The sequence below is a fragment of the Thrips palmi genome, unplaced genomic scaffold (genome assembly GCF_012932325.1).
Source record: "Thrips palmi isolate BJ-2018 unplaced genomic scaffold, TpBJ-2018v1 HiC_scaffold_3, whole genome shotgun sequence".
In the NCBI taxonomy this organism is placed as follows: domain Eukaryota; kingdom Metazoa; phylum Arthropoda; class Insecta; order Thysanoptera; family Thripidae; genus Thrips; species Thrips palmi.
The window spans coordinates 12,664,865-12,676,737 of record NW_023144630.1 but is presented as its reverse complement, the minus strand read 5'-3'; the positions used below and the strand labels follow the sequence as shown (position 1 = coordinate 12,676,737).

General features: G+C 45.6%; 1 protein-coding gene across 1 annotated transcript; it reads left to right on the top strand.

Annotated features, from left to right (window-relative positions):
* Positions 1-896: 896 nt before the first annotated feature.
* On the top strand, positions 897-4,772 carry LOC117647894. The gene is made up of 2 exons (XM_034389868.1): positions 897-1,054; positions 4,470-4,772. The coding sequence occupies exons 1-2, from the start codon at positions 1,007-1,009 to the stop codon at positions 4,770-4,772; spliced, it is 351 nt and encodes a 116-aa protein (XP_034245759.1). The 5' UTR covers positions 897-1,006.
* The last annotated feature ends 7,101 nt before the right edge of the window (positions 4,773-11,873 follow it).

Here is an 11,873-nt window from a genome sequence, read left to right as displayed (position 1 = left end):
AAGTATCTGACAAAACGGTGGGTTGTAAAAACGATGTAAAATTCCGTATTGGCTACCACAGCGTAAGCTAGGTGAGAGAATAAACCAGTCGTAGCGTGGAAAGTTGTGTTCTTGGATAGGGAAAACGGGGCCGTGAAGGTATTGAACTTTTAGAAAGGAACATTCCGTTGGACGCCTAAAATCTTCACTTTGTAATTTTCCGTCCTTTGTAAATTCCGGCATCGTCTTCGCTCGTTTGACCTCTATTATACTCCAAGGACCTACCAATGCATTCTTTGATGAAAAAAACCAACAAAAGGTCATTTTGATCCATTTCGAGCAATGTAGTCAAAGCTGAATTTGACCTTGAACTTCAATTAATCTTAAAATATCCGGTTATTTTGGCACGCTGCCTCTCTAAGACGGTTAGAGCTAGAGGGTTGAAATTTTTCAAATTCGTTATGGTCAAGACATGTGTGATGCACACCAAATTTGAACGTGCTAGCTCGAAAGGAGGCGCCCTGGTAAGTGGTGTGTAATTTTTCGTCATCACGCTATAACATTGGTTAAAAAAAATGTTTGTATTTTTGTCTGTTGAAAAACCAAATTCAAAATCATTCTTTTTGCATGCCCGTGGTACAGACCATGGCCACATGTGAGAAATTTTCAGATCCCATGCCGTGCTCGAGGCTCAATCCAGAGAGGCGGAATCGTGGCAGGAGTGAAGCAAGGTCGCAGAAAAATGAAGTGCACTGGCGCGCGCGTTTTTTCGTGTTATTTTATGGCTTCGACTCGAATCGGATTCGAAGAACGAACAGACATAACATTTGATTCGAGTAGAAAAATAAAACTTTGAAAAATGCCACTTTGCACACCACTACACAGCTAATGCGTTTGACGCAATCCTATCAGCTCTTCGTGAGTGACGCTGGTGGAGTCGTGTCACTCGTGCATCCACGAAGTGCGCGTCTTTCGGGCGGGGTGCTTTATAAGGGGAGAATTGGGTTGTGCTGGCATATTGCACAGGATGGTCAGGGTCTGCGTTCTTCTGCTGTGCGCCGTCACCCTCTGGGCTGTAAGTTGTACAAATAAGGGGGTCAACTCGAGAGTGTCACGCCAAACATAAAATTTCAGCTTTTTATCGCAACCGATTCGACAGGGAAAAAAAACGCGGCAGAGGACGACAGCTGTTAAAGGGAGTTTCAGGTAAAAATATCACTCGCTTCAAAATAGATCGCACTGTAAAATTAAAAGAAAAAACTGATATCTTACCAAGCGAGCGCCGCAGGTGAAGATACGGGTAAAAGCCTGACGCGAATTGCTGAAACTGGAGCAGCATTGCGAAGCTAGGTTGCGACAGAACGCGGTCTGGCGCCCACCCAACACTACAGGAAATAACCACAACAAAAGTACACAGATTTCTGGCAAATTTTTTATCAGGAATTTAGTGTACTTTTCAAGTACAACAATTGTTGTACAAAGTACAATGGAACCGGCATGACGAGTGCTGTGCAGTCCAGGGCTCGTTGTGGTTTGTACAATTCTCGTTGCACTTTCTACAATCCCTGTTGTACTTTTGTTGTACTATCCACACTTTTTCTTGCAGTGAAGGTTTTTTTCTATCCGTGTGTCTGTCTGTCTGTTTGCACACCAAAATGCAGCTTTGTATCTAAATAAGTTCGGTCATTACAGCAAAAAAAGGCACTTAAAACGTCAGATAAAGTAAACGTCTTCATAACTTTTGTTCTCCGGCCAAGGTTTACACCATTTCATAAGTTTTAAGAGGAAGCTGATGAGGAAATGGAATTCATTTTCACTTCGGTACCAGGTGCCCTTTCCCAAAAAAGGGCATAATAGCTCCAGATTTTCGAGGTTGCCTTCCCAAAGATGTCAGGCAGTTTGAACAGCGAACCCTGTCACACCTTACTTGAGAGGGGGGTCAGCCCTCCAGCTTAAATGTCAAAACCGAATGCCTTTGCGACTTGCGATCATCACTGAGAATAAAAGGGTCACGATCATGACTAAATTTTGGGCGAGGAATTTTTTACTACCCAAATTTGGGTGAGGAAATTTTCCTCGCCCAATTTGGGTGAGGAAATTTTCCTCGCCCAAATTTGGGTGGGGAAAGTTTCCTCACCCAAATTTGGATCATAATCCTATGGTGCTATATAGGGAGCTGATACACCCTTCCTCCCCCAAAAATTGGGCGAGGAAGCTTTCCTCGCCCAAATTGGGCGGGGAAAACATTCCTCGCCCAAATTTGGGTGAGAAAGTAAACCTCGCCCAAAATTGGGTATTGATCATGACTTTTTCATTCTCAGTGATGTCTCTTCGAGGGCCGTGGAAAAAGGGGCTTGCCGAGGGCAGGGCAGGGCCGCAGGCAAAGGTAGGAGTGAAGGCCAGGCGTGGATTGTGGGAACTGGCGCAGCATCGCGAAGCCTGTGACGACACGAAAGGTCATACTTTTGACCGCTTAAACGGTCTTACTTCGATGTATGACCGAAAAACGGTCATACTTTATAGTGTATCACGGGTAAAGGCTGATATATCTCTAAGCTAAACAATAGCCAGTCTCGGTGATGTCTGACCTTTATTTTGGTCATACATTTAAGTATGACCGTTTTTTCGGTCATACATTTGTGTATGACCGTTTTTTGGTCATACTTTTTGCATCACCGAAAATCGGTCAGATGTCTCCCCTTTAAATTTTTAGTGAGCATGTCATTGACTTTTTGATCATTTTGTCAGTACTTATGCAAGTAATTGTACAACCCTACTACGTACGTTTCCTTTTGTAAAGAAATACTTAAGAAGTATTAAAAAATGTACTAAAAATTTTGTTTAGAACCTAATTTTACAAAGGGAAAATATGTCAACCTAAAAGTGCTAAGTATTAATGCCGTTTACGAATACGTAATAAGTGGGGAAAAAGTCAGTAACGTGCTGAGAGTGTATCTGCCGTACACCTACCTTGTCTTAGCTATGTAATGCTGGTTCCGTTTTTTTTTTTTTGGTGATTCTTCTTGATCTCAACCCGGCGCCCTAGAATTCTTTTATGGTGGTGGAGCCGGCCACCTGTTTTTCTCTTCAAGTCTCCCGGGAAAAAAAACAAGCTAGGGCCCGCCCTTCCGTCGAACCGAGTTGCCAGCTCCGCTTCACTGCGCCGGCAACTCGGTTCGACGGGGGGCCGGCCCAGCTTGGCCTGCCGGCGGCCTTTTCTCGGGCCTTGGGCCCCTCGCATCAGACCCAACTTGGCCAGTCGAAGGCCCGGGCCTTCGGCCCGCTCGCATCACACACACCTGAGGGGGAAAAGCAAAGTTATCGATGTACCATCGTGACTTAGGCCCCCCTTCTATTCACAATATGCAATAGCCCCTTACACTTTTTACCCCAAACTGTCCTTAGAATATGCCCATTTCATTTGTCTCTTCGCCCTCATTCTGAAAATACCCATATTTGCCATGCTACTGCAACTCCTTGCAATAGAGGCACAGCAGGAGCGCAAAACGAGTCCGTCGCACTTTTTCCCAAACTCATGAAGGCGGGCTCCTGGACCCCCCTTCCGACCCCTCGTTGAAGAGGTCTTGCCACGACCTATCCAAAACTTAAGAAAAAATTTTCAGTCGGTCGGCCCCCTTTTTTCACGGTCCTGATGTGACTAATAGACGAAGTCGGGCTCCTGGACCCCCTTTCCGACCCCTCGTTGAAAAGGTCTTGCTTAGACCAATCGAAATCTGCAAAAAAATTTTTTAGTCGGTCGCCCCCCTTTTTTTTGAAGATCCTGATCTGGCCAACTTGTAAAAGCGGCCGAGGGGGTCGGGACCAGGTCCATTCATCTTGTCTCGTCGCCCCGATTCCAAAAATCCCCCTATGTGCCCTGCTAGCACCAATAATGACGGAAATCCCCCCCCCGCTCATGTAAACCATGATGCACCTGCAGCAGCCCTTGTGCGACCCGGACGGGATTTGCACCCCCGGGATTATTTGTTTGGACGGTACTCCTGAAGTACCCTCCAAATCTGGTTACTCTAGCTCAACTCCTTCCTTGTACACAGACGCCAACAACAAAACAACAACAACAACAACAACACAACAAAAACAAAAGACACAAAGGCAAATGCATAGGCCCTCCCCCTATTTTTTGAATAGAAGGGCGGGCCAACAACAACAACAACAAAAACAAAAAGACACAAAGGCAAATGCATAGGCCCTCCCCCTATTTTTTGAATAGAAGGGCGGGCCAAAAAGGATTTGGGTGTCAGTGGACACACATGCATCTCAAAAGCCGAGGTGCTTTCGTCCCCCCGCAGCATTTGAAACCCTCTTCGCTTACACCCCCTTTAAACTTCAAAAATTTGAATATTAACAAGAGGAAACTCCGACTAATTCTTCAGATTGTAGTTCTCTGTTGCCCTAGGTTCAGACTTTGCTTTCGAGTTTTGTTGCTATAAAAAATACATTTATTTTGTGTTTTGGGGACTGTGTTTCAGTTGTGCCCAGAGTCCTCGGCGCACCCTGCCCCAACCGGCATCGAAGTCAACTCGGGTAGCAGGGACAAGCGAAATCCAGATGCCGGCACCGAAGTCAACGCGGCCCGTAGAGACAAGCGCAGTCCGCCAGGACGAAGGGCGCCCCCCTTTATCCGAACCCCAACCCCAGGCCCACCCTCGGCGCACTGCGTCCTAAGGGTGCACCTTGGAAAAGGACCGGAAAACCTGGCGGCCTTAAAGAACCTGACCCAAGGATCCCCAAAGGGGAAAAGGGAAAAGACTCTGCCGCCCGGGGGTCGCTGATTTTTTTCCCTTTTTTGCTACGTGTGCTCCCCGAAATAAATAAATTTGGAGTGCCCCTGGAACGGATAGAGAATCTTTTGCATTAAGGTGCACGTTCTTCACTTTAAAAAGAAATAGCAGAATCCGTAGTGGTCTGTGACTCTCAAACTTCAGAAATCGACAGAATGGATATGTCACACACATGCAAGCATTACACGCGATGTCCCACACTGAAAGCGTGGAGCCCGTGGAATTGAACCACAGGGAACCATAGGCAGCGGCCAAAGCGTGTCTCAAACTTCCAAGCGTTGGAAAAGCCGTGTCTGACACGAAAAGGTTGTGGCGCCGCACACTTGGAAGCGTGCGTCATTGACGCCAAAAAGTGTGAGAGTGCCTCACACGTGTATACCCAGTGTACTAGTAAACGCACTGTCAAACCAAGCGGGAAAAACTGCGCTGTGCACCCATTCCGCTTACACGAGTTTTAAGTCATCACGCAAAATCTCGACAAATTGCTGCCACCGTGCGACCGCGGCGGAGATGGCGAGCGCCTGCGAAGTCCAGTGTAGGCAAACCTCGTGGCTACAACGCAACGGAGCGCAGCGGCACGGCCTACCTCCCAGGCGCTTGCCGCTGCACTGCCAAACCAAGTGTGGAATTCCGCACTTGCTGGTGCATCTCTAGCAGGCGGGCCCAGAAACAAGTATTTGTATTTCCCATTATATGTATCATTTTCAACATTCACTGTTTAAAAATCTGAAAATTCAGACAAATTGTCAGACTTGGGGGTCACAATCTATTTTCAGACTTGTTTCAGACTGTTTGTCTGAAAATTTAGCCTTTCGGTATGAAAATTGCGACCTGACCGTCTCAGACCTTGAACAGGGTACTTCGGAGGAAACCTAGACCGGAAGTCAGCGACACAACCGGAGACACAAAAAATCGACGGACAAAACCGAACCGGACATTTATCAGCGGACATTTCTTCACTGTACCGGGCTGGCGGAGCAATTCGATTGTGACCGACTCAGTTGCACTTTTGCTATCATATTGGTACCGATCGATTCGTCTTGAGACGCTCTAACGATCTGCTCACGTATTTTAGTGTACAGGTTAGTGTATCATGAAAAAATGACAAAAAGTGTTCAAAAACTTATGTTTACGCCATCAGTTCCCATTTGAAAACAAAGTCTAGGTCAAAATTAGGTAAGCAGAACTAACAGGGTACTTCCAAAACCAAAATTACCAAAAAAACCGTAAAAAAATATAAGTTTTGACTCAAAATTATTTATTTTAAACAAATTCTTAAAAACCGTCGCACCGTGGGCTCGCTCAAGGCCACGGACAATGCCATTCGGTTTAAGCCTAAAACTGTCGACCTGGACAAGCTTCGGATTCTGTTGGCTGCCCCTTACTTCTCTCTCTTTCCCACATGGTCCAAAGCCGTGTCCCGCGACCCCTCAACCTGTCCCCAATACCGGATATATTGTGTGTTGTTTCAGATGAATTTCAAGCTTTTTGTCGGAAGCTGTCGCCCTTTGCTAAGCTTAGGAAGTTCTTCGGAATCTGTCGGCGTTTCCCCCGGCGGTTTTCTCACTTTCCCAACCCTGAGGGGTCGAGGGCGAGGGGTTTTGATAAGTTGGGAAAGGGTGGAAAACAGCAAGGGGCAGCCGACGACTTGCGATTCTCTTCCGAACCTTCCTGAGGGCGACAGCTTGAGACCATAACCGAACAAAAGCTTGAAATTCGTCTGAAACAACACACAAGTTATCCAGTGTTTGGGAGGTTGAGGGGTCGAGGGCGGTGGTTGGGCAATGTGGGAAAGGAAGAAGAAGAAGAAGAAGAGAGAGAAGGGGGCTGGAGATTGCGGCCGACAGAATCTAAAGCTGTTCGAAGGCGTTAGCTCGCTGTCTGAAGGTTCAAACAGGTTTCCCGTTTTCGTTTTCCCTGAATTTGGCCTACTTAATAGGGTTCAACTTTATATTTTCTCTGACCTTTTTCTCTAGTTATATTCGCAAGGTTCAATACTTTAAGGAGGTAAAAATAGGTATCAAATTAGATATTATTGATTTCCGGAGCGAAACGCATGAGCTAAGCAAGCACCCCTACTTCGCATGCCAGCCTTAAAAATTTTCCCTGTCCTGGTTGCGATTTTCCCTAACCTTATTACGGTGTTCCCTGACTTCCAATACCCCTTTAAATTTCCCTTACCTTACTATGACTCCCCTTATTTCTCTGACCAGTGTGAACGTGTGAACCTTTCGTTGTCCTCAGGCTGTCGACCGCACTCTCAGACTTGACTTGTCTCTAGTTAAAGCGCATTTTACACAGCAATAAAAAGTACTGTTAATGTCTATGTAAGATTTTGTTCGTTATATTGACCTAAAGTTAGTTTCCATTAGACAAAAGGTCAGTAGGCAATCGACTTAAAAAATGCAAAATAATTAATGAAAATTAAGTTCCTTTAAAGAACAATATTGTACATGGTTACAAAGGAAATACTGCATATTATTGCTGCTTAAAAAACTACGTTACCAAAGGACAAAAGCAGATAATGCAGAAAAAAATGTCCAAACGAGACTGAGAGTGCCCCCCCCCCCCTTTCTTCTTTATCCTTTCCCACATTGCCAAACCACCGCCCTCGACCCCTCAACCTCCCAAACACTGGATAACTTGTGTGTTGTTTCAGACGAATTTCAAGCTTTTGTTCGGTTATGGTCTCAAGCTGTCGCCCTCAGGAAGGTTCGGAAGAGAATCGCAAGTCGTCGGCTGCCCCTTGCTGTTTTCCACCCTTTCCCAACTTATCAAAACCCCTCGCCCTCGACCCCTCAGGGTTGGGAAAGTGAGAAAACCGCCGGGGGAAACGCCGACAGATTCCGAAGAACTTCCTAAGCTTAGCAAAGGGCGACAGCTTCCGACAAAAAGCTTGAAATTCATCTGAAACAACACACAATATATCCGGTATTGGGGACAGGTTGAGGGGTCGCGGGACACGGCTTTGGACCATGTGGGAAAGAGAGAGAAGTAAGGGGCAGCCAACAGAATCCGAAGCTTGTCCAGGTCGACAGTTTTAGGCTTAAACCGAATGGCATTGTCCGTGGCCTTGAGCGAGCCCACGGTGCGGCGAGTGCTTTCCAAGCGTCGTTTGGTGAGCTTACCAACCCTCGGCTGTTCAGGCGCTCTAAAGAGGACGCTGTTCAGTAACGCTGTGCCGCTTCACCCTCTTCTTGACTCCCATTGCGCACGCAGACCTCACCTCGAAAGCAGGGATCATGGCTGGTACGGCTCGGGTGCCGGACATTGAGCGAAGAGGTCAAAAGTGCCGGTTTTCAGGCCCCCTAAAAAAACCTCCAACTTTGACGCCTCACAGCTTCTAAACGGTTTGAGCTACGAACCTGGGCGTGTGCTCATTGGCTTCATTAGCTCTTTTTCTACAAGATGGCGTCAACGGATCGTAGATAAAAAATATTTTTGACCGTTTCCCCAAAGTTTGGGTATTTTCAATAAAATTTGGTCGTTTTGGGTAAGTATTTCTCAAGATATCGGTCGTAGGTCAAATCTGTGACCATATTCTTGTTCCTTGGGCAATTTTACAAAAGAATACCAATTTTCAGCCACTTAGCACCAAAAACCTCACAGTAGTAAAGAAACTCCCAAATTAAGTAAAAAAAGTGGCAAATTTAGAAAACATTGGTTTTCTCGGCCAATAAATTTTTTAGCGACCTAATATTTTAGGATGTTTTTTCTTACCATAAGGGCATCTCAGAAAAAAAAATTTGGTCAAAATCGGAGGGGGTCATGGGAAGGCGTTGCACGTATTAAATAAATTAGCTCTCACGTACTCGAATCGTCGCACCGTGAGAGGGGTGAGACCGGCAGCCCGGAATCGGCCCAAGATCGTTTTCAGCTTTCTTGCAAGTGGAGCACCCCGCTTTGCCAGGAACGGGGTGTTATGAAACGGTCCGGGCACGGAGAATTGGTGAATGCCTTGGAAAGGTGCCAGTCGCGGAGCACACACTGTTAAAAATTCACTGTAATATTACAACACAATCACCTACAGTAATGCTGTTAAGGGGAGGTTCTGGTGAAAATCGTGCCATTTTCCAAATGGATCCTTCAGTCATAATTTGTTCCAAATATGAAATTTTTCATTGAGGAGACTAAAATTTGACTTTTGAAGGCACATGCCAGGCTGTAAACCCAGTCGAAGAGTCTTTTTGAGCCTATTTTGGCTGTATCTTAAAAAATCTCCTTGCGCATACTATTTTGTCGTAAAAGGATGACCTTGACTTTTTTCACTTCTTCGACTCATTTTCAAAAGATTCCGGCATGCAGAGCTCAAAACTTCCATTATAATATTAGTTATTAGCTTTTTAAGCTGAAAAGTCCCTAAAATTTGTCTATTTTGTACATTTTTGATCAATTATAGTGAAATGCTTGGTTAGAAAGCTTGGGAATAAAATTGCAATTGACATTTTGAGATGTGCATGCCGGCATTTTTAAAAAATGAATCGAAGAAGTGAAAAATTTCTAAGCCAACCTTATACGACAAAATAGTATGCGCAAGAAGATTTTTAAAGTTATGGCCTAAATGGGAGAAAAAGGTTCTGCGAATGGGGTTAGGGCATAGAATGTGCCTCCCCAATGAAAAATTTACATAAATACTTGATAAGACATCAAATTTTTAACAAATTTTCACAGTGGGACCTATTTAGGAAAAAATAGCGTTTTCACCAGAACCTCCCCTTAAATAACAACCGTATTGTTTTGTATCTGAACGGGAAACCCATCCAGAAACAGCACTTTCGTTTCATAACAACTTCCTTGTCAAGTGACAATAATGTAATCGTGATTCAAAACAGTTTTGCTGTCGTTGAAAGGTTTCATGTTTAAACAGCTTTGGGAATCTTAAAACATGTATTGTTGTCAGGGTTTCAAGGGTCTTGTTTAATAACAGCACGATGAAAACAACACAAAAATTGGGAAGACATCGTCGAAGACCTTAAAGAAGTATTGTTTTATTACAATCGAACTGTCAGAAAACAGCACCGAGGGCTACAACATGCTTGTAATAAAACAAGTCGTGTTGCTATCAAACTTAACAGCATAAGGGTGATTCCGTGCGTAGAGGGTCATTTTGGATGTACCAAATGTTATTTTTTAAAGTTCAACTTAGGGGCTAAATTTGGTGTAGATGGCATACATAGTACCCCACAGTACCCCTCTGAGCGTGGCAGCGCTACAACTTTACTTTTAATTTCACCCCCTAAGAAATACGGCGGAATTTACAGAAATAATGACGGAATTTTTCAGATTACGGAATTTACAAAGCGAAGTGTTTAGTCTCCTGCCCCTTGTTACAAGATAGGTAAAAACTGTTGACGGTGTCATTTTGAGCATCCAAAATAGCGTTTTCCAGCGAAGGTTGTGGGAAATTTTTTCCCTCAGATTTAGGAGCTACGGCCCGAAACGGAATTTTCATCTATTTTTACACCCTTACCGTTTTGAACAATTCTGACGGCCTGGAAGCGTCGTTTCACCGCCCCCGGGCCCGCGGCACGGGCTTCTGGAATCGTTTTGGCCCGCCCTTTTATTTAAAAAAAGGGGGGGGGCCTACCCTTTGCCTTGTGTCTGTGTGTTTTTTGTTGTTGTTGTTGTAGTTGTTTTTGTTGTTTTTTGTTGGCGTCTGTGTACAAGGAAGGAGTTTAGCTGAGTAACCAGATTTGGAGGGTACTTCAGGAGTACCGTCCAAACAAATAAACCGGTGTGCAAATCCCGTCCGGGTCGCACAAGGGTGCTCCCGGTGCATCATGGTTACATGAGCGGGAGGGGGATTTCCGCCATTATTGGTGCTAGCAGGGCACATAGGGGTATTTTTTGGGAAACGGGGCGACGAGACAAGAAAAATGGACCTGGGCCCGACCCCCTCGGCCGCTTTTTCGAGTTGGCCAGATCAGGATCTTCAAAAAAGGGGGGCGACCGACTAAAAAAAAAATTTTTGCAGATTTCGATTGGTCTCAGCCAAAACCTTTTCAACGAGGGGTCGGAAAGGGGGTCCAGGAGCCCGACTTCGTCTATTAGTCACATCAGGATCTTGAAAAAAAGGGGGCGACCGACTGAAAATTTTTACTTAAGTTTTGGATAGGTCTTGTCAAGGCCTCTTCAACGAGGGGGCGGAAGGGGGGTCCAGGAGCCCGCCTTCATGAGTTATGGGGAAAAGTGCGATGGACTCGTTTTGCGCTCCTGCTTTCCTCTATTGCAAGGGGGTTCAGTAGCATGGCAATATGGGTATTTTCGGAATGAGGGGGAAGAGACAAATGAAATGGGGATATTCTAAGGACAGTTGGAGTAAAAAGTGTAAGGACTATTGCATATTGTGAATAGAAGGGCGGGCCTAAGTCCCGATGGTACATCGATAACTGTGCTTTACCCGCTCACGGGGTGTGTGATGCGAGCGGGCCGAAGGCCCGGGGCCCTTTGACTGGCCAAGTTGGGTCTGATGCGAGGGCCAAAGGCCCGAGGGAAAAGGCCCGCCGGCAGGCCAAGCTGGGCCGGCCCCCTGTCGAACCGAGTTGCCGGCGCAGCGAAGCGGAGCTGGCAACTCGGTTCGACGGGAAAGGGGGGGCCCTAGCTTGTTTATGTTCTTTCGATCCCAAGTGGTCGCGGGGGTTTTAAAACGAAAAGGGACCCCAGTAGACCGTCAGTTGTGAAAGCAGCATAGGTCACATGGTCACACGGTGGACATTTTCCCGTAGGCTGTTTCGGGTTCAACAAGTGATGATACAAAGGTCACCTTCCGTAATTTTGCGAAGAATAAGCCAGGGAAGAGAGTGAAATAGCCAGTTTTCTTTTAATGTGGCAGAGTCATATACTACAGCATGGCAATGTTGTCTTAAAGGTTTGGGACCAGGGCGGAACGTACAAAACGACACTTCAGCAATTACGAAACCTAGAAAAAAAAAAGTTAGACTGACTTATCCACATGAGGACATGGTCTTCGTTTTTGTAAAACAAATTTTTAATTGCTCAAGCTACCAAATCAACCTCAGTTCAGGCGCAAGGCCCCGGTGACCTGAAATGACCCCCTACGCACGGAATCACCCATAAGTGCTGTTAATTTAC

Coding starts and splice junctions, on each gene's coding strand:
- LOC117647894 (XM_034389868.1), top strand. CDS start 1,007: ATGGTCAGGGTCTGCGTTCTTCTGCTGTGCGCCGTCACCCTCTGGGCT. Junction 1,055..4,469: donor GCGCCGTCACCCTCTGGGCT/GTAAGTTGTACA, acceptor ACTGTGTTTCAG/TTGTGCCCAGAGTCCTCGGC.